The sequence below is a fragment of the Alosa pseudoharengus genome, unplaced genomic scaffold (genome assembly GCF_046254945.1).
Source record: "Alosa pseudoharengus isolate Yale_2024_CS ecotype anadromous, Long Island Sound unplaced genomic scaffold, YU_APseudo_1.1 YU_APseudo_1.1_scf_6, whole genome shotgun sequence".
In the NCBI taxonomy this organism is placed as follows: domain Eukaryota; kingdom Metazoa; phylum Chordata; class Actinopteri; order Clupeiformes; family Clupeidae; genus Alosa; species Alosa pseudoharengus.
Genome location: NW_027468848.1, coordinates 37,226,604 through 37,252,998, shown reverse-complemented (window position 1 = coordinate 37,252,998; position 26,395 = coordinate 37,226,604). Strand labels below are relative to the sequence as shown.

Here is a 26,395-nt window from a genome sequence, read left to right as displayed (position 1 = left end):
GAAAAAGGAATGAAAGAAACTCAGAAAGGTACAAATGATGGTGCCTGAGATTTAGGGTAAAAGAAGCATCTATCATGAAGAGAGAGAGGAGGGTGGGAGTAAGAGAAAGGGACAGAGATACAGAGAAAGTGAGGGATAAAGACAGAAACAGAACAAGAAAGAACAAGAAACATTGACAGACAGAGAGAAACAGCATGAGAGGGGTGGATAAATGGAGAAAGAGGGAGCAGGACAGAGGGAGAGAAAGAAAGAAAATACACAGAGTGAGGATGAGACGAGGAAAGAGAGAGAGAGAGTGCTGAAAGGAAGAAACAGAGTGAAGAAAAGGAGGTGTGTCTCTGATGGGGGGGCTCCCGCAGGCGTGTGGGATCAGTGCGATGGAGCTGCAGTGTGTAACAGAGCTGATAACTGCTCCCCTGGCCCACAGGCTCAGCTGGACCCAGGGCTCCATGCGCCACACGTGTGTGTGTGTGTGTGTGTGTGTGTGTGTGTCTGTGTCTGTGTCTGTGTGTGTGTGTGTGTGTGTCTGTGTCTGTGTGTGTGTGTGTGTATCTGTGTGTGTGGTGTGTGTGTTTGTGTGTGTGGTGTGTGTGTGTGTGGTGTGTGTGTGTGTGTGTGTGTGTGTGTGTGTGTGTGTGGTGTGTGTGTGTGTGTGTGTGTGTGTGTGTGTCTCTGTGTGTGTGTGTCTGTGTGTGTGGTGTGTGTGTGTGTGTGTGTGTGCATGCAGACATTAGCTCTTTGTCCATGTAACTAAACGTACAAATGTGAGTCTGTGTGTGTGTATGTGTGTGAGAGAGAGAGAGAGAGAAAGAGAAAAAGAGAAAAAAAAATACTGAGTGTGTGTGCGTGTGTGTGTGCATATGTGTGTGTGTGTGTGTGTGTGTGTGTGTGTGTGTGTGTGTGTAGCATTTAGCGTAGCAGAGACAACAGGGAAAGCCAGAGTGGGTTATTTGCTGGGAGGGGGATTGCTGGTGATAAAGAAGAGGGGGAGAGAGCAGATGGATTTAAAAATGCCCCCTACCCCCGCCTAAAAAAAAACACCCGACAGAGCTGCCCCCTTCCCCCATTCCCCATTCCGCTATCTAAATGAAAATGGTCACTGAACACCCCATGCAAGCTGTTCACTGACCCCCAGATTCGGATCAGGAGACCTGCTGTAAATACGAGATGGCTTAGAAAGATGAAAAATGTATTGCAGAGGAACAACTACAAAATCAATGCAAAATTAATTAAAAGTGATTAACTCTTTGTTAAAAAGGAAATGTGTACTATTTATTTGCAGCGGTCTGATATAATACAAGAGTGCTACAAAGTGTTTCTTAATAAATAATGTATCACTCATTTTTCACTTACTTTTTTTGCATACAAAGTATGTATTATCGAGCAGCATAATGATCCTGTATTGTCCTACTGTCCAGTTTGCTTCTGTACTTCTTCAGCTGTATAATATTCCCCTGGTACTGTCTGCTGTACATATGTCACACCTCCTGGGTCATTCATGCCATTGTTCTCCTCTTGTGTGATTGACAGCCGCATGTTAGCCTCCCAACGGGGGCCAACGCCATTATCATAACGTGGCCCGTGGCCTGTGGCTTGACTGTGGTGCAATTACTCAGTCCGCAGGCTTCAAGGCTGTTGTGTCCTGATGACAGGGGTGAGGGGTATCACGTGGAAGGGGGGGGGGGGGGTGTCAGGCGGATGGCACAAACGTGTCTTATGATGTCCCATATCGCAGCTGGCACTTGGATAGACCTAATCTGGCACCTATGGTAGGCTAGCTCAAGCTGATACCTTGGATACTGCCTTGTTTTCAATTGACATGCATCTCTCAGGACCACCCCCCCTCCCCTCTCTCACTTGAATTAGTTGGTATTTAAACTGCTATTTGAGCAAGGTACAAATATTTTATATAATTTCCGAGACAATCCTCTGGGGCGGTCTTTGAGGAATTGTCAATAGTGTGTTGTTGGTCCAAGCAGGGCTCTTGTCTCACATGCAGCCCCCTCTGCTCGTCAGACTTTAGCAGACAATGCTGGGCTCCTTATCAGTGATTAACCTTGAATCATTAGCAATACAACTGAACATGATGAATGAGCTCAATATGTGTAGCGGGCCTGGCAATATAACTAATCCACCTGCAGCTTCTGTCTTTCTCATCAACACGCCAAACGAAGGCTTTCCTACAACAGGATGAAAAGTTCAATTAGGCATTGTCTGTTTAAGAACATGCAGGGGCTTTGTGGATATATCTTTGTGTTTGACAGCCGCATCTGAACACAGACAAAGGCTTTTTTTGATTTGATTTCAGGACTGATACTCCACGTCCGACCCCCTGATTGTGCTACAGGGGGCTAAGCTGCTGAGGCGGAGAGGAGGCTGGACTGACATAAAAGAAAAACCCTCCTGATGGGAGAGTTTGGGTTTTATTTTTTATTTTCTTTGCACAAATAGAGGAAAAAAAGAAAAGAAAAAAAAGTGAAATGGATTATTCTACCAAGAGGATTAAGAAGCACAGGAGCAGTGATAAGATACACACACAAAGAGCAGGAGTTCACCCAGAGGTGCCGAGGAGGAGGATTGAGTGTGAGTTAGCGACAGATTCAACCGGTGTCCTCTGCCATGCATTAAATCCCCCCCGCTTTTGTGTGTGTGTGTGTTAAATCATCTCAAACAGACACGTGCTTATTGTCACTAATCTTCCCACTCCTGTTGGAGGGAAACTGTCACAGAGTGCATAATGCTGATTTGTGGCTGTGGTATGAAGATCCATATACTGTAGCATTAAGGGTTGGGGTATGGAGGAATACACTGATCAAAACATCTTTCTTTCAAAGAGCCTCTTTATTTTTGTTTATTTAAAATAAATAGAAATATACAATACGTACATCGGGTAAAAATTCATCTGTGGAATGCCTTATTTGGGAGCCACTGTAACCATTTAGTGTTGGTGAGAATAGTATTTGAAAAAGTTCTTAGGACTATGTCACAATACCCATAGTAAGTGATGTGGAGTGAGAGTGTGGACAAAGCTGGGGTGGAATATATACGAAACCCAGACATTGATATGACAAGACAGAAGACAAAAAGAAAGCTACAGTTCTAGGCTATATTCTGGACATATGTGCAATAGTAGAACATCTGATGTTGTGAACAGTACATTGTGCCCAGTGAACCATCTCCATCAAGTAAAGAAAAAAAAAGAAAAAGAAAACAAATGCTTGAGAGACCTGAAGTAGGATATTGAAAATAGTGTCATTGTAGCTCGCCATGGTGAACCTATTGCAGGTCTTAACATTCAAAATATCAGTTTTATTGGATTTTAATCTCTACCTTGTATCCATTCTATAAATAACATGCAACTGTCATATGAAGCCTCAGTGCTCTTTAAACCCTCCCTGTTTCTCCAGACAGTAACGCATTAAGGGGTTTTGAAAGATGGGAAGACATTTTGTATTGTTATTTTTGGAGGTCACTGAGTGGATGCCAAACTTTTTCTGCCCTCAATTTATCACTTTTGTCTAACATATCTTAGGTTCTCATCAGTGTCACTACATTTGATTTTTTTGTTTGACAAAGAAAATCATTAGGGGGCTTTTGGACTTCTTATATCAAATGGGCATTGAAATACTGAGATTTGAGAAAGACTCCCCACTGACCAGACGACTGATTAAGTGTAGGTTAGGTAGTTGGGGTCATGCAGAGAGACATGGGCTTCTTTTGGACCTGGTGTCACCTTTAACACCAATCAGTATGTATGCAGTGTGTTTACCCATTCTTAACAAGCTGCTCTGTCGTCTCAAAAATGCCTTAATTTCAATATTAAACACTTTGGAACTGTTCACAATTAGTAATTAGCAATGGTATTGCTGTTGCATATTCATTTGGTTCAACTAACTGTCTTTTCTATAAAAACAAAAAAATCTGACTGAATTGTAAGGCTTTCCAGTGAGCAAAGATTGATATCAAATTAAAATTAGAGGGAACATATATAATTTTTGTATTATACGTGCCATTTAGTCTCCTGTGAGAGAGATCCTGTTGCCATATCTTGTACAGGTGTTGTGTGGCAGATGTAAGCTGCATCTGCGGTGACAGCCGTCTTATCAGTGAAGTTAAGGCTCACAAGAACACTGTTTGCACAAGCCACATATACCCGTTAGTGCATCGTATGAACATTCAACCGTTAGTGTTCAAGTGCTTTGTGGCTATACATCTGACTTTGGACATAGATCTGATAAGGTAAAGTATCATGTTTCAACATTAGTGTGTTAATATACCAGGGTGATATTTTTTTGTCTCAGTGGGGGAGTGAGGGCTTAGTCTTTATAACTATATGCTTATAGCTATGTTTCTTACTAATGGGCTGCATTACATTCAACACATCTCTGTCCTGTGAGGATATAATACTGTATATCCATACATACACATAGTTCGGGAACTGATTAGAATATTCTGTATACCGTATATTTAGCCATGGTATAGTCTTTATTTTGAATGAAGTGAACCATATGTGTATCTCAGCTGTATACACTTAAAACATTGCAGAAATCTCAACTAACACGACTACTGTATATGGTATCTGTACAATCGGAACAAGAAAATACATATTTCCAGGTTAGAACTGGGGTTTCAAGAACTGCATACTTTTATAAAGACTCTTGGGCAGATAACAGGGAAAACAGGACCGTGTCACTGTCATTTCCCTCTTCTTAGCCTCACTTTAGCCTGCTGTTGCCAGGCTACATATCAGGTCAGATGTCAGTGGGATTATAGTCTGGAAATGCTGCGCTACACTTCCTTATCTGCTAGTCAGCAAAGATGTTTGGATTTGGATTTGGGTCAGTACTCATTAGCTAGTGCAGTTATCCAATCATGTGCTCTGTCTTGAGCACAGTGAGCACATTTATTAACCACGCATCCATATTAGCACCTTTCAAGGCTGTCTCTTGTCAACCCAAAAGGATCGTGAAACTATGGCTTCCCACCCTGACCTTGATGTATTCAAACAACATTGAAAATTGATTTAGCTCTGACAATGATAAACTGGTTTCTTATTGTTGCATTGATTCTTGATGATGATGTGTCATCCACTCCTGGTGCTGTAAATAATCCATACATCTTTGTGGTGATGATGATGGTGATGGTGATGATGAAGGAGATTGATGAAAAACATCATGATGGTGATGTCATTGCTTTAACCATTGAAACAGAAAAGGATTCCATGGCTTCATCCATCCCTAACCTTATATCTCTGTGGCAACCATGTTGTCGTAGCGAAGCGGGGGACTGTGAATGTCCATGTCAAGCTCAGTCCGGCTGTCCATCTCTGCAGTCAGCTCCCGCAGGATTTTCTCCAAATCTTGGTTCTTTTTGTGCATCTGCAAGTAGTTGTACTGCAGCTGCTTCTGGTATCGGATCACTTTGTCCTTTTCCTTGTTCCACGTCTGTCTCTCCTGCTGGAAGTTGTTCACCATCTTGTCTTTCTTTTGTTTCTCCTCCATCAGTTCCTTCCTCATCCTCTCCACCTCCCTTTGCAGGGTGTCAGTGTCCGCCATTGCGTCTCTCTGCCTGTTTCTCTCAGCGTTGTCTTGATCCATTGCCTCAGCCTTGCCAAAGACCTCCATCTTGGCTCTAGTGATCTGCAGCTTCAGGTGCTCCTCCTCCAGCTTGGCTCTGCTGCTCTGCAGTTTCACCTGCTCCTCCTTGGCCAGACTCAGCTCCTGCTTCATGCCCTTGATATCAGTCTCCAAGCGGCCCACCTTCTCTCTCAGAAGGTCTGCCTCATTTTTCTTTCTTTGTAGTTCATTCTGGCATACCTGACAAATGGATAACATATTCACAGTTTAGGAAGTGATTATATGTAACTATTGTGTTGTTGCTTCTGACATTTACACTGTGTAGGGTAAATATACCATAATTGTACAGGATCTACTTATATCTTCACATATTTACTCTTCTTGCTATCAGGGAATTCACACAATACCAGCATTAAGTTCTGCTCTCAGAAGTCAAGCACTGTCAAATGTGGACTTGAGAGAATCCCTCCTCTCATTTAACTGGGCAAGTAAGAACTGCCTATTTAACTTTTAGATTGACTCAAGAGGTCAAACAAAACCATTCACCATTCACCCCACCAGTCTTTCTGCATGCAAGAGAGCACTTTTGAGGTTTATGTGTGATGCATAGGGATGAACTAGATTGTGTTTAAAGGAAAAAGTGGAGTACAACTCCAAAGAAAGAGGGAGTCTGTACCTCGACTTCTGCGCAACGAGAGCGGATGCTGTCTTCGTTTTCCTTGTTCTTCTTCTCCAGCTCCTCCATCTTGCTCTTGGCCTCCCTGAGTGCCGCTTTGAGGTTGACGATATCGCTCAGCTTGTGTCCGACATCTGCCTGCGAGTCTTTCAGTTGCTGTTTCAGGAGCGATATTTCCCCCGATTTCTGGCACACCTGCAAATGAAACATGCTGAGAATGAACAGGGGTTATCACGCCTCGCCTCAACTCTGTGCCCTGCCCAATAAACAAGCCAGGTTTCATTAGCATCTTACAGTCTCAGCAGCACTATAGAGACAAGAAAATATTTCCCCCAATTACAGGCACGTTTTCTTCTGTTTTCTGTGCAGACAAGCTGATCTGTCCCCAGCAAGACTTCTCAGTAAACCCACACATACAGTAAATGCACTGAATGAAGGTATAGCAGCAAGTTTGTCCGACTAGGCAGCCAATTCAGCAGATGTTGCAAGAAATGTTTGCACCATGTCTGAACTTTACAAATATTTAGCAGCTCAGAAGTTGAATGATGCAGTGCATGTATTTTGTACATGACTGAACTGTTCCACTCCATTAACACTGCAATATTTTTTGGATAGTTTTTCCTTATGTTTTTTCTTCAAACACAAATGAGTTTTTACTTCAGTTAACCACACATGTCAGGATACAACTAATGTTACATTTACATTTATTTATGCTTTTAGCAGATGTTCTTTCCCCCAAGCACAGATACCTTATCAATAAGCCTATGAGTGCACCTCATCAGCCCCATAATGTCCCATGGTTTTATGCAATGATATGGGCATACATATATTTATGATATGGGCATCTTACACAACAGCAGCCTATGGACCCTCCTAGAGAATCAACCACTATATCAGATCTACGCTCTATCAGATGAACCACCAGGACAGCATCAGCCGTGTGTCCATCTCTCACCTCCCACTGTGTCTCCTCCAGGGTGGGGGCCAGCTGGATGTTCTCCCTCTCGTAGCTCCTCATCCTCCCCTCGGCAGCCTCCCTCTCCCGCTCAAGCCGGTCCACCTCCTCCTGGAGCTGCTCCTTGTCCTGCTGGAGCTGGATGACCTGTAGCTGCAGCAGTTGTTGCGCCCGGAGCGCCCGCTGCGAAGCCTGGCGGAGCTTGGTGGAGCAGCGCTGCTTGAGGCCCTGCATCTCCTCGGCGCAGTAGCGCTGCTTCTCCTCGAACAGCTGGCAAGTGTCCGCCTCCTTGTCCTCCAGGCAGACCACGAGCTCCTGCAGCTCCGACTCGCGCTCCAGAAGCCTCCGCTCCAGTTGCAGGATCATAGACTCGTCCATCGAGATCGGTGAGCGCACGCAGCCCACCTCCGAGACCGGCGTGTTGGCCTTGGGTTTGGTCGCGTTCGTCTCGGAAAAGAACTCCAGGCTGAGTGGACCATCGGAAGTGCACGCGGTAGCCGCGGCGGCTATGTCTCTATTCAAGTTCATCGCCGCCGTCAGGCTGTCACTGAGCGTCGACGCGTTCGCTCGCCCGTTAACCGCTTGGTTGCTAGTGCCCGTGGTATTCATCCAGCTGCCCACGGTTATCTCGCCAATCCCCGAACTGCTGTCCCCGAGCCACGCCGACCCCGACCCGCCGCTCAGCCCCGACGAGTTCCCGCTCAGGTGCTGCTGTAGGCTAACGTTGTGGGCCGAGCTACTGTAGCGCACCAGGTGGCCTGTGGACATGCCGGTACCGGTCCCAGTGCCGATACTGGTGCCATCCAGCTGGCTGCTGTACCCGGTGCTGTGGGTTGGTAGACTGGACATGGAGTTGCGGCCCGAGTCGGTCAGCGTGCCCGATCCGGCATCCTGTTTGGGCTCTGGGGTGTCCTTGGAGCGCTCAGACGGGCTGAGCCCGCGGCCTAGGATCTGGTTCAGGCTGTTGTGCGTTTCCATGGAGGAGCTGCTGCTTCTGGGAAGCACAGGCTTGAAAGCCGTGGGTCGGATGAGGGCCTTCTCTACACTCTGAAATAAACAAGAGGAGAAAAAAAAACATCTAAATGCCTACTTCTCCACACTCTGAAATAAACAAACAAACAACTTAACAAACATTTGACTATCTATACAAATGTTTATTGGTTGATGTATATAGTGTATGAATTTGGTTCAGTAGGAATTCAGTATTTCAGTAATTCAGTTAAACAGCTTTGACGCGGTCTCTGTCATTTCATGTGTCACATTTCATTTTAAGCTGTTGTTGATCTCAGAGTTGTCAGCCAGTTAACTATCTTCTCATCTCTAACTGTATAGTATGACAAGGTGTAATTGGTGTCAGCGAGATAGTTGGTTAGTTTGTTTGTAAGTTAGTGTACCATTAAGACAGCTTGTATGCTTGTTTTATTCAGATACTGTACTGTGGTTTTGGGATGAATCCAGCGTGCTCATCCATTATTAAATCAACACTGACATGACAGCGGTATAAATAAATCACCCCACTTTCAACCAAGCGCTTCATGTTGACAGGACCATTATAGAGAGTCAAAGTCACCCCCTTCTACTTCCAATCCATGGGACCTATCTTTTGAAAAAATATGAACGGGAATCAATGGAGAGATAACAATTATTTTTTGGTCCTGTTCGAATTGTGCCATGAATTTCACATGATGTGTGTAAATTTAAAAAGATAATTTTTCATATCAAGAAAGTACTGCTGTTTGATAGACTGCAAAAGCTATGTTAGGTTTTGTGTGAATCCGCTCAGTGGACTACATCTCTCATCTCGAACGATGTATGTCACCAATGTGTCACCTGTTGCTATGCATGTACATTCCGGTAAGGCTGTGAATGGGCTAATGTCACTAGCACGACTGATGGGTTTGTAGTCGTTGGAATTACAAACTTTCACAATGTTGCAATTCAGTAGTTACGAAACAAACTGCAACTTTCTTTACATAAAAAAACAACTTTAAAATTGACAAACATCATAAGTGTAATTCAAGGCATTCAAATAATTTATATTTCACCATTGACTACCGTTCACAATTCTTCCGAAGATAGGTCCCATGGTGGCAAACGGAAGGGGCGGGACTTTGGCTCTCTATAATGAGCTACCAAAAAAAGAAAAGAAAAACAGGGCTAAATGCAAGCTGACACAGTTGGGTAGGATGGGTTGTTTTCTCTCTTTTTCCACCTCTTCTCTTGGTCAAAGAGTGAGAGAGACTGAGATGGAGAGAGCGAGACAAACAGAGAGTCAGAGAGAGGGAGAGAGAGAGAAAGAGAGACAGAGAGAGAAAGAAAAAAAGACAGAGAGAGGAGACAGAGAGAGCGGAAAGATGGATGACTCCCTGGTATGATATTAATTATGTATGTCAGGAGAGTGTGAGAGAGGGAAGATTTCGCCGCCTCAGCATACCTTCTGTCTGACTCCATGGCTGCTGTGCCGTGCCACGGCTCTGTGTGTCTCTGGCACCCGTAGTTTATAAAAGGGGCCATTGAGAGCAGGGGCAGCTTGCATAACCGCGGCCTCTCCCCCATCCACCCACCGCCCCACACCAAAACTCTTGGGAGATCAAGGCATTCTTAACACGTCAATCTCAAGGCTTAATTAAACGGAGTAGACAACAGTAAGCTCTCGGAGAGAATGTTGGAAACCACCAGGGATTATGCCGCCATACTACTGTACTTGTCTGGGGCCTGGGAGAAAAACAATAGCATGGTTTGGTTTGAGAGATGGAGAAGCCCCTTAATGTTATATGCATGGGTCAGTAGTTTCCAGAAATGCACAATATATGTGTGTGTGCTGGAGCTGGCTTTCTTTTTGAAATGCACAGAATCTATTTTTCCTGGAAAGTATAAGTAGTGCAGCTGGCCACAGCAGGAGTCTACTTTAAAAGTACAGCCAAATTCAGACAGCATCAGTTGAAACATTCAACTTTTTAATTATAGTCATTGATGCATTCAAGTTATTTTATCTGATAGCTATGCTTTTGATCACCCAAGATTTGACTTTGGAATGAAAAAAGATAATAATCAAAATGTCTTTGACTTTTGACTTTAGTTACCTTCTCCAGTTTTCCAGACATCGGTATTAGTTCCGGGGGAGTCCCTTGACCGGCTTCGGTATCCAGTGATACTCCATCGCGGTCCTCTACTGATGCGTTTCTATGGTAACCAGGCTTGGTCTTATGGCTCACCTTGATGTAAAAGAAGTCCTCGCTTTTGGCCGAGTGGAAAATACCTTTGTTGTTATTATTAGTGCTGCTGGGGTCCTGAGAGAAACCATACTTCAAAAGGCCGTCCAAACTCCTGCCTGTTCGCTTGGAGTGGAGTCCCTTTTTGAGTTTGTGCTGGGAGGCGCGGCAGTGCTTGCTGTTGAGACCGTGTCCTGAGATCAAACTGCTGACGCTGCCCATGATGATGATGGCGCTGGGGGCATCCAAGGGGATCCAGAGGAAAAGGTGATAATGAGCGTGCAATCAGAGGCTGTTTTGATTAAAGCTGGCTGAGGGCGAAGTGAACACATAGCCTCCAGAGAGAGTCCCCAGTAGTCCCATCTGTGAGCCTGGAGAGAGATGAAAAGGAAAACAGAAAAAAACATATTTGTCAGTTGTGCTGAAAACAAAATCCACAGTGATGACGGTCATCAGTGAGTGTATGTTTAGACTCGCACACAAAGGGAAGCAGACGCAGATTTACTGGGTATGTATTAACATAAAATAGACATGTTTGTTTTTTTAGAACAATGCAACAATTAACAATTTTAACACAGATTTTCTGAAAACATTGTTTTATTACTGTAAGAATTTACTTCAATGTATTTAGATGGTCAATTTTATTCTTAAATACATGTTTGATTTAAAAAAGATTTTGATGTTAGACAGATTCTTAGCAGTTCTTTGCAAGTAAAGGCTTTGTCCGTTTGGACAAACAATGGGAAACAGTGAAAAGAAACAGCACACACCACGTGGTTCTCCGGTGGTGTGTGTGTAAGTGTGTGTGTGTGTGTGTGTGTGTGTGTGTGAGTGTGTGTGTGCATGTATATGTGTGTGTGTGTGTGTGTGTGTGTGTGTGAGTGTGTGCGTCTCTGTGTGTGTGTGTGTGTGTGAGTGTGTGCGTCTCTGTGTGTGTGTATGTGTGTGTGTCTGTGTGTGTGCGTGCATGCGTGTGTGTTAATGAGTATGTTGACTGTTAAGGTAAAAGTGATTGTATGTGTAGGACGTTCAGCTTTGGCCTACTTCTCTTTGTGCTTGTGCTCAAATATTTTGAGGTCAGGGACAAACACAGAAACAGGAAGCGTGTCTTTAGGGACTGCTCTGGGTGTGTCGATAAGGAGATAAGAGCTGATGGCAGTTATTCAGAGCTTCCTGATTTTAACATTATCTCTTACAAGCATGCAAGGTTGACATCTGGACATCTAGGGGAAAGCCTTTAATTGTTTGATGTGGAAAATGTTTTAAAATATTTATATGACCTAAATACCTAATTATATGAAAACACACTGAGGTTCTTAAAATATTTTTGATATCACATAGATGGAGACTTTTCACACACACACACACACACACACACACACACACACACACACACACACACACACACACAGTAGTAGTATTAACAGCTTTGGAGATCCCACTCTTATAGTATGGTCTTCTAATAACCTGCCAACATAATAAAGCATCCTGCCTGCTACCTCTGCTGCACAGCATGGAGTAAGCAAACAATAGAACAATAGAAAGTGCGCCTTATACCCAAACCTGTTACCCCACAAAACTGGTCCTGGATGCTTTGGGGAATTTTTTCAATGTCTGTCTGAGTGGGTGACAATGGTCAGAAAGGATGCAGCTGCATACTTAAATGATAAAATGAAATATTTAAAAATATGTTTATTTTAAAACATGCCTGACTTTCCTGACTAAAGAAAGAGTGCGATACACAGTTTGTTATGAATTCTGAGGGGAAATCCCAAAGCCAGCATCGACAGCTTGCCACTGCAGCTGAAATCTAACACTGCCAATTAGAGACAATTTGACGAGAGGCATCCTGGCACAGGTGTTTTTCAAGAGGGATTATCAGTGGAGAGTCCTTTCTGTCACTCCATTACATCATTTTTACACCTCTCTCACTCCTTCTTTCTCCATCTACCTGTCTCTCCAATGCTCCCCCTCACTGTTTTTTTCATTCTGTTACTCTCTCCCTCTCTCTTTCCCTATCTCTCTTTCTCTCCCAATCTCTGTTTTGGTTTGTTTTTGTTCTCTCTGATTTACCTCTCTGTTTGTATCTTTCTCTCACCCTCCCTTTTTGCTCTCTCACTCTCTCTCTCTCTTTCTCTCTCTTTTCTCTCCATATGCCACTGCTTCTGATCTGCTGATCTGGCAATCCACAGGGACCCCCACTCGGCCCTCTCACTCTTCTAACTGGCTCCTCATCTTACCACCGATGAGCTTTCCTGTGCTCATCAGCTAGTCTTGACACTTTCAGAAGCAGCTGGTGTCTCGCTAAACCAGCCTTGAAGTCCTGGACTCATATCCATCATAACAGGCACATTGTGTCCCACTGACCCTCTGCAATGAGTGTCCGCACAAACAAAAGAGTGGCCTTTGACAGGCACGTGTATTGACAGGTCTCATTATGATGATGAATGGCATACCAAAGACTCATCCCATATACATATTCCACAGCACACTTGACATGATGCTAAACACAACTCTCTCTCTCTCTCCCTCTCTCTCTCACACACACATGTTTTTCTCCTGTCCTGCACACAAAAGGAAAGCCACATACCCTGCTAAGAAGTTTCAAACCTTAGTTATATCTCATTCATATCCTATCATATCCCATCATGTCATATCATTTCATATCATATCCCTGTGAAAGTATCCTCTATTGTTTACTTTGTTGACCTCTAAGTCATGTGCTCCCTTCCTTCCTTCCTTCTTTTCTTGTGCTCCCATAAAATCACTTCAGCTTTTGTAGTGGTGGATAAATTTAATCTCCAACCGTTTGCTTGCCAATTAAATCTCAATGTCTCCCCCACCTACTTGGAGTTGGACTCTTAGGAGAGCAAACTCACTCACTTTCACTCATTCTCTCTGTCTCTCTCACACAGGCACACACACACACACACACACACACACACACACACACACACACACACACACACACACACACACACACACACAGTACTCACACTCGCTTACACACTCCTGGCTGCTATCTGCAAATTACAACATCTGTTTGCTCCTGAAACCCAGACGAGATACAATAGGAGAGCACAGGAGCCTTTAGCAATGTCCTCCAATGAAAAGGCTGGGCTAGCATCTCTTTGTTTTAAGCCCCAGCACATGCTGAAGCTGCCCTTGAGCTACTCTGAACAAAGCTGCACTTTCACTTTTATGGGTTTTGCACATAATAAATGTTATTATTTAATATCACAGTTAAAGTTGACTAATTATGCAATGCAAAGAGCCAGAGTACTGCTTGAATATCTTAATTAACAAAGATATTACAAACAAAGAGAATAGTCCATCATTATGGTTGGTTTAAAGTTAGTCCTGCAATAGCATGTTTTTCTCTGCATGCAAAACATCACATTGTGTTGGTTGCATTGCATTGTGATATTCTTTTTTGACAACCCAGAGAGTTGACATGAAGTCTATACTGGATATGTAAAAGCTGTAGTCTAGCAGAGATAAACATTCTCAGTCAACCTAAAATATCCTAGAGGCAGCTTGCATGCATGTATCTGTTTCTCTCTGCACGTCTATTTGGCAGTCTGTCTGGCTTGCTTCCCATTCCTTATCACAGCACTTGTCTAGACTGAGACGGAAACTCCATGCAACCACAACAGCGCCATGCACACAACTCCAAAGATCACTTACTGTGGATGAGCAGTCTCCGAGTGGCACGTTCAACTTGGCAACATCCCCTCTATGCTGTCTTTAAGATCCTCACCGCGTTCAAGCAAGAGTGTACCGCGCACCATGTGTTTGAGAGGCTGTGTCTCTGAGTGTGTGTGTGTGTGTGTGTGTGTGTGTGTCCTTGACTGAACCAGCAAGTGAGTACATCAAACTGCCAAGAGTCAAGAGGCTGCGTGGTGCACTGAGGGGGCGGATCCGGCTCATTCATCCTCCTCTGGCTCCTTTTGCATAACTGACATGTAAATGTGTGTGTGTGTGTGTGTAAGTGTGTGTGTGTGTGTGTGTGTGTGTGGGGGGGGGGGGGTGGCCAGACCCCTGATGTCCCCCAGGGGAGAAAGGGGAACAACACGCGCCTCTCCTCACAAGAACGTGCGCCACGGCTAAAGTGATTAACTCAGTGCAATTCACAATGAGTCGCTCTGACCCCCCTGCCCCCTTCCGAAACACACAGACAACCACACATGCACACACGTAGACAGGGCAGGCTGATGTGCACACACATGTAAAAATACACACATATACAAATGTACCCACATGTACATTTTGCTTTGTGTCATGCAGAGTATGTTTTCTATAGCCTATAATTGTATTCACTGTTTACCTATTATGATCAACTAGCTGTTTCACTCATACCTTATCAGATACCTTACCTTATACCTTATATCTCATTGATCATATATATATATCGCATCTTACTTATTTTCTCACAATTATGCACACTCCCTCTTTCTTTTTCTCTTTCTCTCTCTCTATCTCTCTCTCTTTCTCTCTCTCACACACATACACACACAGGTCTTGTTGACTCACCCTGTGTATACCCTCCTTCTATGTGTTCCAAAATGGCCCCGCACCCACTCAGAACAAACACGTCTCCTAAAGAGAATGACCAGCCCCCTCCTCTCCATCTCCCTCTCCCCCTCCCTCTCTCTCTCTCTCTCTCTCTCTCTCTCTTTTTTTCTTTGTCCGTTGAAGTGTGCCTCTCGTGTATGGGGTACTGTGCACTAGCACTTTTATGCTTCCTGAGTACCACATTTACTCTCTGAAAAAATGAATGATTAGCTAACTACTAGAATACAAAAGCCTATTTACACAGGAAGCCAAGAGTAGCTCTTGTTTAATGGTCTTTTACTAACTAAAATAAAAGATTATCGGTAATGATTCTGTGTACTTCTATTTCAAGTCATATCTGTCATATAATAAAAGTCATAGACCAATGCAAGTCATTAATATGATATTAATAAAGTAAATTATTTTCTGTCACACAGTGATTGTCGTTTTGACACGATTGTCTGCTTAAAATTAATTGATTTGGCTGCTTTTAGATTTACAGAACTTTTTTGCTGCTAAAAACATTATTCTCTCCATTTGACAGTTAAAATGCAATGCCATTAAAAAAAACAAAAAAACAATTGTTGATAATAAAGTCAAAGAACGTTTTCCAAAGAACACCATCGAAAACGTCAGAATTGAGAAAAAAATAAAAATAAAAATGCCAGACATCAAGAAGATCAAAACTGTATAATTAAGAAATAATAATGATTATTGTGAAGTCGGTTTCTGAGCACAAGGTGTTGTAATTAAGCATTAGGCTAATGGCTGTATGTATGGTAAGTGTGATAAGTGTGCCCTGAAACCCTTGTGCAAATCCGCCATTACCATGTAGCATTACAAGATTCTCAACACTGCCTCCCCCTTTCTCCCGCAGACTAATCCCACAGCCTGACAGATGAGAGTGGTGTGAGACCCCCCCACTAACCCCAACACACACACACACACACACACACACACACACACACACACACACACACACACACACACACACACACACACACACACACACACACACACACACACTCGAGACCAGTCCTGGCCCTGGCACAGGATGGCACAGATCATTTATCCCAGACCCCAGGAAAGGGCACCAAAAGGGCTTCCATACTAAAGCTGCACCATGGTCATCTCTCTGTACAGACCAGCGGCCTGGGGGCTGGGTTGTTGGTGACTCAAACGGACTTACCTAAATACATGGCTAGACAAAAAGCACAACTAAAGGGACTGTCATATTGTATTTTGTATTAATCTCACACATTATTTGCACAGCAGGCAGCTTGATTGTGCGTTTTACTCTGTTCTGTGGGGAAATTCACTTTTTGCTGAAGGCGATGTTCGATAGGACTGCTTTGATGATTTTGCCTAGTAGATGTAGCACGTGTGATATTGATTTTAAGGTGTCCATTGTGAGTGCTTAGTGGGGGCAGACCAATATGTAAACCGCCAGGCCACCCCTGAACAACTGCCCAGTGCATTTGTAAAGAGAGGGGATGAATCAAGGGCCAGCCAATCTATGACGGAGAGACCCCCGAGGGTAATGCAGCGTCGAGACTGCTCACTGAATACTCTCCTTTAAATTATAGATGTGGTTTTGAATATGCCATTTCCCCTGCTGAGACCCGTGTTAGGGATGATATTTCTTTGGAAAATGATACCGGGGCGACGCAGTAATGAACCAGGGATTGGACGTGTAATGACATCGCCCCGGGTGATGTGGACTCTGGCTCTCATTCATATCATTTATTTTCATGTGTGTGTTTATATGTGTGTGTGTGTGTGTGTGTACTACATTATAAGTGCTATGAGGAGTCGTTTAGGTGTTATGACTGCTCTGAGCTACATCATAATTGCTAACTTGGAGAGCATAGACAGTGAACAAGGGAGTGTCTTTTGTCCATTAATGATATGGGGTGTGGTAACAGTTGTTTACAGGCTTTACGAATTACATCAGTTCTGGCTCTATGCCAGGTTATTGAAACAAAGGATATGTGAAAGACTGACAGAGAGAAACAAAGGTAGAGAGGGGGAAGAGTGAGACAGAAATAGAGAGAGAGAGAGAGAGAGAGAGAGAGAGAGAGAAGGGGGGGTAATGAAACAAGTGTGACAAAGAGCAGTGAAGAAGCATTACAGTCTTACATCTAAACATATTTCATGTGAAAACCACAGGTGCGTTCTAATTCGATAACATATTATGCAACCGTTGGAGGAGGTAGGTCTCCGTGAATTTTGTTGAAATAGAACGTTTTCACAAAATTGTTGAAATTGAGCTGTTCAGAGAAAACATGTTCGCCATTGTTTGCCAAATTTGAACGCACCTCAGCTGTGCATGGTTAACCCCAGTAAAGCTACCTCAAATGTATGGTGTGTTATGCTAGTGATTGTAGTAGGTAATGTGGATTATTCCTGGGCATTTCCCAGCAGAACACCTGACATAAGGTATGAAATACACGTTATAGAGGTCTGCGCAGGACAGATTCTTCAGTCCCACTCCTGCAACATTCTGTCCTGCTCCACCCGCTCCCGCAATAAATGTGGCATTTTTAGTCCCGTTCCCACCCGCATGTTTAACATTAGGTCCCGCTCCCGCCTGCAAAAGCTCACAGGATATGCAGGAGTTTGCACTTTTGCCTTCTGTCTCACAAAAGGAGCACTTGACACACACAACGGAAAAAGACTGCCAGATGTCTGATTTTAAGTTTCTTGATTCTGATTGTAGGCTACTGTAACACAGCTATGCTAGCTGGCATCCGTTCTTTAGAAAGCCACTAACATCAGAAGTAGCCTAGTGGTGTCCTCCTCCTCTGTCATGGTTTCGATTTTGAGTTTCAACAACGGAGCAGCAGGAAATAATTGAACCCACTTAGGCCTAAACGACACTTAGGCTTAAACCCCATTTTTAATGCTGCCTAACACAATATCCAGCTCAAATATAATTGTATACACTACTTTAATAACTTCTATATGTTATTTTACGCATATATTTAATTTGCCGGAGTGCAGTGAGTCCTCGGATTGTCCCTCCCGCATAGAGCTTTCAAAACATGTCCCACGCCGCACTCTTTTGCACGTCTTTGTCAAATAAGTCACCAACATCCCCCAAATTGGAGCATTGTGTGTGTGTGTGTGTGTGTGTGTGTGTGTGTGTGTGTGTGTTGTGGGGTACGGGTTGTGTGTGTGTGATTGTTTCTGTCTGAATCTATGCACCGGAGCACAGAAAAGGCTTTTAAAATCAGCCGTGAAAGACCCTGATGTCATTTTGTCATTGAGGGCCCAGACAGATTTAAGTCTCTACTCGCTACAGAGTTGCATGATATACAGCCGGTGACACAATGTCTGTGTGTGTGTGTGTGTGTGTGTGTGTGTGTGTGTGTGTGTGTGTGTGTGTGTGTGTGTGTGTGTGCACGCACGTTCATGAGTGTGTGTGCTGTGAATGAGGAATACCCCATGGGGTGTAGAGAGGGCAGGGAATCTGATTCTTGAAGAGTGCAGTCAGCTTTTGAGGAGCCGTGAGGGACCTTTATGCTGCTTCTGAGCGCAAGTTCGTTGAGATCCATTATGGCCAGAGATGGATGGTGATTTGGGGCACAGTATGATCTAACTCTCCTTACAGTGAGTGAGGCCCCACAGTCAGCCATCAGGTGGATGTGGGGTGTGTGGGTAGGGGGTTGTTATGGGGTTTTATGGGGTGGCAGAGGGTGTAGGAGGGTTAGCGCCATGGGGGGGGGGGTGGGGGGGGGGGGCTAATTGGCCATAACAGACCTTTATCTGTGGATATGGGGTACTTTAACTCCACTGGGAGAAAGGAGTGGGCTGTTTTTAGAGTGGCTGTGTGTGTGTGTGTGTGTGTGTGTGTGTGTGTGTGTGTGTGTTTTGTTTCTTTTGCACATGTCCCTCTTGTATACGCCAACCAGTCTGAAAGAGGAAAAATAATAGTCTTTTACAGACACAAGCTCAGGCAGATGCTGAAGTTCTGAGCATAACTAATCCATTGTGACACACACACTAACACACACACACACACACACACACACACACACAGTAGACCTATAGAGCCTGTAATAAATATACACCATGCCTAAGGAAGAGCTCCACGCTGTATTTCACTGCACTTCAACTGACCATATGCCATCCTCAACTGACGGCCAAAAGCTGATCTCATGCCCAGATTTATGGGACTTTTATTCATAAACAATATGTCTCCCTCAGTGCAGTCACTCATATGGGGAAATATGTGTCCCCAGTGTCCCTTGTGCATACATTATGCAAAAGCACTTCTCCACTATGTTAAGCTACGGCTAGAAGGTCCTGCTGAGTAATATGTCATGGTAATGTGAAATTATGTATAAATGAAGCCTTAAAGAGGTAGTTAGGTCGGCTACTGATGCCAGAGGCACATGGTGTCTTCAGGCAAAAGTGTTTAAAATGAATTAATGTGTCTCTCTCTCTCTCTTTCTCCCTTTCCCTGTATTGTCTTTTGGTCCATATCGTCTGATGTCTATGTGAGTGTGAGAGTGAAATATAAATGTACTGTTTTGTTTTGATTTTCTTCATTCATCCAGCAGTGCTGCTTGTTAGATGTCTCCCTCGTGAATGAATATGAAGGTCTCAGCAAAAGCTGAGACAAAGGCTGAATTATCTGCTGCTAAGTTACCTTGGATTTGTATCAGTCTCTTTTGCATCCCATTTTCCCATAGGCTCTGAAAGCGCATACGCAGGGAAGAAAATGAAGGTCTCCTCGGTCCTCTGATAATGCCACTCAAACAACAGGCCACACTGTGAAGCACAATGAACCCAATCAATTCCTCTAACCCTTGGGTACTGTAAGGTGGACATCACCTCTGTGCACCCTTAACGGAGCGGACGTATGTCCTTCGTAAACTGAGCATGCCAGCCGAACACAAGAACAAAAGCGTTTTCTGGCGGTGACTGTGGCAAATCTTCAGAGGCTTTATGTGATATTGAAATGAAAATTGGACAGTTCATTTTTCACCCAGACAATGATGCTATGGCCTCTAGTAATTCCCCACCCACCCAGCACAATTATTTCCCAAATTTACCACAGGAGGGGCTGGGAGACCTGCTAGCAGTGCTTTTCCAGCCATAGGAGTGTGAGTAATTTCGGTAGCCTGTACAGTATATATAATTGACCTTGCTCTCATCTGTAAAGAATGAGGAGCTAATGAATTGTAATACGGTGGGTTTGCTTTTACAGACTAAGGGGTCGGAACATTGTGTCCATAGCTTTACCATTCACTGTGGATCGGTTTGTCTGTATCTACGATGATAATACCTGAGACCAGCTTAATGCATAGTGAAACACACATGGTGTGTGTGTGTTTGTGTGTGTGTGTGTGTGTGTGTGTGTGTGTGTGTGTGTGTGTGTGAGTGTGTGTGTGTGTGTGTGTGTGTGCTGTGCTTCTTTATGTTAGCCCATTGATGGTAACTAGATTTGATACCATTGCATTCAATAGGATTGACCTTGTTTCTCCCTCTTCTCACAGCTCCAAATCAACTCGGTACATGAATTGTCATTACGTAACTAAGAAGAGGACAGGATATTATTTAACGTCTTTCAGATCTGGTTAGGACTTGTCTCTGGGTCTCGCCGTGTTGAATTAATGGTGTAAAAAAGAGAAACAGTAGCAGCCTACAAATGCCACACATTCCTACTTGTTCAGGGTCTACTTTAATGAAAAAGTCTTTCTCTATCTTCAAACTCTCTATTCCATTGTGTAGTTGTACATTGTGTTCAGACGTGTGTGTGTGTGTGTGTGTGTGTGTGTGTGTGTGTGTGTGTGTGTGTGTGTGTGTGTGTGTGTGTGTGTGTGTCTGTGTGTGAATGTGTTTAGGTGTTTGTGTTTGCTTGAGTGTGTGTGTGTGTGTGTGTGTGTGTGTGTGTGTGTGTGTGTGTGTGTGTGTATGAGAGAGGGAAACAGTGTAAAAGCAAGAGTCAAAAGAGGGTCATGTATGCAGACAAAAAAACAAAACAAAAAAAACCTCACACACATTATATGCCTGAACACCCCTCTATGCAACACATACTCAATCCAAATCTTGCCGGTTTCGGTTCGCCTTGCTTTGTGGGTGATAATTAGCCTGCGGGAAGCGAGAAAACGGCTCCTTGGCCCAGGGCCAAAGTAGTCCCTATGGGAGTGCCTCTTTCCTCTCCTTTCTCCTCCTCTTGTCTCTCCTCCTCTCCTCTCCTCTCCTCTCCTCTCCTCTCCTCTCCACTCCTCTCTCCTCTCCTCTCCTCTCATCGCATCCTCTGTGAACGCCCCCTGGGGATGCTGATGTAATTGTATTTCCCTGGGAGAGCTCTCGGGGTGCAGCATGGAGACTTACAGATAAGACTGGAACATATGTCTCGCCGCCAACGCCACCATCTCGCCCCGACTTAATGAATATTAGCACAAGTGTTACACCGCTAACACCCACCCCAATCCCACTTAATTGGATATGAGCTCATTTTTATTTATGAATCAATTTATTGGAATACTATACTGTATAATTGCAGGCGACGGAATGCATGTATATTTGTGTATTAAGAACTGATGTAAAAGCTATTTAACTCGACATGTTTAGGGCAAATAAGAGAGAGAGAGAGAGAGAAAGAGAGAGAGAGAGAGAGAGAGAGAGAGAGAGAGAGAGAAAGAGAGAGAGAAAGGACATAAAGAAAGAGAGAGCATGTGATTTATGCACTTTAATGTCTTTCCAGCAGAGGTTTTCACCCTACACATGCCTATGAAATAATTTGCATTTATTTTTTTTAATATAACCTTTGAATGGTACGCTATAATAGTTTTTATTTAATCTCTTTTTATTTAATCTCTTTTTTAAATAATGTCTTGCATGACTCACTGCACAGAACTGATTTGTTACTCTCCACTGCTAAGTCACAGTATTATTATTTTATTAAATACTTACATAATCGTGTCTGAAACCATTGCACAATCTTCAGAATCAGAAATATGCATTCACTTGGCAAGTTAAAGATAACCTCGACCACCCACAATGTGTCATTTGCGGCGATGTTCTGGCGAATGAGAGCTTAAAACCTGTCAAAATGAAACGACATCTCAAAATACAGATGTCGGCTCAGCACCGTGGAGGAAAATCTCCGTGTCACCGTATGCAGCATTCCTCCTAGAATTAACTTGCTATGTTCACGGAAGCATGCCCACCCTTCCCATTGAAATTGTTAAAGATAGTAAACCAAAAAAGGGAAATAAAAAAAAATACTGTTATTGTTATCGCCATAAATATAATTAATGTAACGTTGTAGGCCTAATGCTGCATGTGTATGTGTGTGTGCGTGCTTGTGTGTGCGCGTGCGCTACGCACATCACTCTGATCTGATATGGCGGCAGCCTACACTTGTTTAATCGTGATTGTTTTGTTTTCTTTTCGGTTCTTGTTCATATGGAGTAAATAAAACAAATGACTGCTTTCTAGTTTTTGCTTGATTTAGTTGTTAACGTTTGAGGGGGTATTAGAGTAGGCTAAGGACCTAGAATGGATTTGGGGAAAGTGGGGTCGCCAGACCTCGCCATACTTTTTTTGTGGGGTCGCCAGACAAAAAGTTTAAGAACCACTGTTGTATAGGATGATTGTGTGTGTGTGTGTGTGTGTGTGTGTGTGTGGGTGTGTGTGTGTGAGCTGAGGCCTCTTAGAGCACTCTTTATGTTAGCCTCAGCCTCTGCAACCCTGCAAGGCTGGGTCTACACTGGTCTACTCTTTCAATCACTGTCATGATTCAGATATCAGATATTCCGATTTCAGATATTTGCACACCTAAAAGTAGCTCACGTTTCTTATATATCAATTTGCTAAACTTGTGAGGTTTAAATAAACTATCACAACTTGTCCTGCAAGATGAGAAATGACTCCTTCCACCCCGATGTGTGGCGGGGCGGACGTAGTTATACAAACAAGACAGTTGTAGGGATGAAAACATGGAAATGATATCAACACAACACAAGTGGGTTAATAGGCCGTTTGGGTAACAGAAGTTAATGCACTTCGAGGTGTAACGACATTACCACCTTGAATGTGCATTAACTTCTGACACCCGAATGGTGTGTTATCCATTATTCCTTACATATTGTAATAAAGACATCATTACTGGTATTATTATTAGTCTATCATTATTACATTACTTTACATTTGGCTGACGCATTTTTAACCAAAGTGACTTACAACATGGTAAACAGTTTAAAGCTTTTTATACAATTCTCCCAACAATTCTAGAACAATTTAAATCAATTTAAAAGGTAGAGTACAAGAACAAGTACGTATAAGTATAACAAGTATAAGTACACGTGCATCAGTGAGTGCTGTTTTTATACAGTCAGGTGTCAGTTCTAGTCAGGTGATAAGTGCTAGAAAAGTAATGGCTAGCTGTAGGTAGTGCTACGAGAGGAGATATTCTCTGAAGAGCTGGGTCTGGGAGTTTTTGTGAAGATGGAGAGGGATGTCCCTGCTCTAGTAAGAACTGGTAGCGCTTTCCACCAGAGAGGAAGGACAGACGAGAAAAGTTTGGATTGGCCTGAGCGTACCGGTGGCAGAGCTAGACATCATTCGTCTGAGGAGCGCAACGGCCGGGAGGTAGCATGCCTGTAGGAGGGCATTCAAGTAGGTGGGAGCAGAACCGGAGACTATGTGTGTGTGTGTGTGTGTGTGTGTGTGTGTGTGTGTGCTCTTGCATGTGAGCAAACTCTCTGTATGAGATATCACAATCGAGGATTGAGGGATGGATAGTGAAACGAGCCGGTGGCTGCAGCTCATTAGTGCATGGAGGATGTGAGAAAGGGCAGAAGGGTATTTGTGTGAGTGCTGTAGTGTATCGCTTTCAACACCCTCGCTTTCCTGGGACCTGCCAGTGCTGTGTTGTGTGAGAGACAGTCGAGGAAGATCGGGCCTAGACTGGGCTAGGCTGAGATGGGGTGGGGTGGGGTGGGGTGATGGTTGTGGCTGTGTGTTTACAATGGGAAGCAATCTGAGGCACAGAGGCACAGCTGCAGGGAGGATTTGGGGATATCTATTGCTGAGGGTGTAATTGGGAGCATATTGCCTGCAGCTGCCAGGCGCCACTTGCTGGGGGATTGGTTGGGTGGGGTGGATGGGTGGAGGTTTCCGGAGGGGGTGGGGGGGTTGGTGGTGTGTTGGAGGATGGGGGTCTCGTTAGCTCCTCTCACTGTCACCCACCAGATGTGGCATCATCACTGCTAATCAAGATGAATTGATACACAATGAGGGCCTGGACCAGGGCCAGGGGCTGGGCAGCGGGCTGAGCCAGACAGCATGCCCCTGCCACTTAAATGTTTTCCATCAGCCCTGCCAGCTCTGAGATCTGCCTTATGGTGCAAGAAAAATAAGCAGTCATAACAGCTTCTGCACAAATGTCTCACAGGTGGGCGAATGTGGCTATTGCAAACGTTGTTGTTCTGCTTCTCATGCATGCATGACGACTATTTGTGTCTAAAAAATGGGAAGGATGTTTTTTCCCCTTTGTATCCTCTGTAATGCATCTATTTTGGGATTGTGTACATTATATTTGCATTGTGTTTGCACACTGGGAAATAGGCTTGTGACCTTATACTGCAGTTATGCTATTCTATCTATTATTAAACAGGAGGCTAAATTAGACTCCTATTAGACTTGTAATGTACCATATGGCTAAATGCCGGAAAGAACGGTTCGCAAACCCATTACTAGGCATCAGCAAGTTTGAGCCATGAATGTTCCTGCCAGCAGAATGGCATTGTGTTCCTCTACCTGCACACATCATCGGATATAACAGCAGGTTTCTATGGCAACGTTGGACATGTGCTTTTAGTCGTCCCATTACAACTGATTTTGTATTCTATTCATTACTTAGGTCCCATTTACACCTTGGTGTTGGGAGTGTGTGCTATTGTGCCCCAGTGTGAATGCTTTCCATTTAATGGCTGGGAGATTCAGCTTTTCAGATAAGTAATGAAGGTGTTCAAACAGAATTAGTAGGCGCTTAAATCTCTAAGCTTTGATTTTTTTTGCTGGTAATGGCAATTATGGAAATAATTCTCCCCTTTTTGTGACTTCTTAGACTCTCTTTTTTCTCTCTCTCTTTCTCTCTCTCTCACACACAGAAACACACACACACACACACACACACACAAACACACACACACACACACACACACACACAGAAGACACACAAATCAGTAGTGCATATGGCAAACACTAATGGTGCGATCCAGTTGTCCAAAGGGCTCATTATACGAGTAGTAAAATGACCGAAAAACAAGAAGTTATGCAAAATGACGTGACGGCACGCCCCCCTAAACTCGTCTGAGGAGAAACAATCTCATTCAAACTAAAGGACCCCCAGTTTACAGTGAGTTCTTATGACAAGGAAGTTTCACAAGTTACCACTTGTCACAAGCCATCAGCATGTACAAATGGAACGCACGATAAAGCTAGGTACCCATAATGCATTGCTACTATAGCTGAAGTGAAGACTATAATGCATTACAATACTTTACATACACACCTTGATATGCAGTGCTCAAATTACGTGGGAGCCAGAGGGAGCCGAGCTCCCATAGAGTGAGGACTGGCTCCCATGAAAGCAACAAAGTAAAAAATCTGAGGGGGTCTCTCGTATCTGAAGGTGTCTGGCATTGTAATTGAATCTTAAACAACCGCTCATTATCCATCCCTGTGCGATCTCTTACCATTAAAGACGTTAAATTAAAATATAGGCTACTGGCATGGGCGGATTATGAACTTTCAGGCCCCTGGGCCCAGATGTATTAAGGGCCCCCCACTTATTGTCGTATATGTGGGAGGGGGAGTTTGGGGGTCCTTCCCCAGAACATTTTTAATTTGTTTCATGTGATTTCCTGTATTCTGGTGGATTTTGGGGATGGCCAATACTAAATTCAATCAGATTCATAGCCTACATCCTGATTTGTTGATATTGAGGCAATGATTCCATGCAAAGGCTTGGGCTTCAGGGTAGGCCTGGTAGGCCCGTGCAGTAATCCATCCCTGACTACTGGACATAGACCTACCCTACACTCATGAACGCAGCATGACTGCACTTCACCACCACACCACTAGGCGTTCATTGGGTTAGCCTACATGGTTTGATACGTGCTGAAAAGTCCTGTTTGCTGTTGAACTTATTCTATGTTGATTGACAAAGCCATAAATTATGTCCCATAATGCAGCCCAGGCTCGGACTGGTAATCTGTACAACCGGGCAAATGCCCGGTGGGCCGGTCCACATGTGGGCCGGTGACCTCCGGGATTTTTAAAAAAAAAGTTATTTAGCCTATTTGCGGCCCGTCATGTAGGCCTAGGCCTAGCCTATAAATTCAGTTGCATCCATTTGGTTTGGTGGGTGACAGGTCAATCATGTTGGCCTTTTCATGAC

General features: G+C 43.9%; 1 protein-coding gene across 3 annotated transcripts in view; it reads right to left on the bottom strand.

Moving 5' to 3' along the window:
- Nucleotides 1-2,822: 2,822 nt before the first annotated feature.
- The window catches only part of lzts1 (leucine zipper, putative tumor suppressor 1), a 33,399-nt gene continuing 9,826 nt past the window's right edge, over nucleotides 2,823-26,395 (bottom strand). The window contains exons 1-5 of one of the 3 annotated variants that reach the window (XM_076270170.1): nucleotides 19,628-19,642; nucleotides 10,291-10,790; nucleotides 7,208-8,254; nucleotides 6,253-6,447; nucleotides 2,823-5,816 (exon numbers count right to left, since the gene is read on the bottom strand). In XM_076270170.1, coding sequence (XP_076126285.1) covers nucleotides 5,244-5,816; nucleotides 6,253-6,447; nucleotides 7,208-8,254; nucleotides 10,291-10,641 — 2,166 coding nt within the window. In that variant the 5' untranslated portion in view covers nucleotides 10,642-10,790; nucleotides 19,628-19,642 and the 3' untranslated portion in view covers nucleotides 2,823-5,243. Of the gene's footprint in view, nucleotides 5,817-6,252; nucleotides 6,448-7,207; nucleotides 8,255-10,290; nucleotides 10,791-14,106; nucleotides 14,266-19,627; nucleotides 19,643-26,395 lie in introns of those variants that run through there. The other 2 variants (XM_076270169.1, XM_076270168.1) reach the window with 2 other exon arrangements.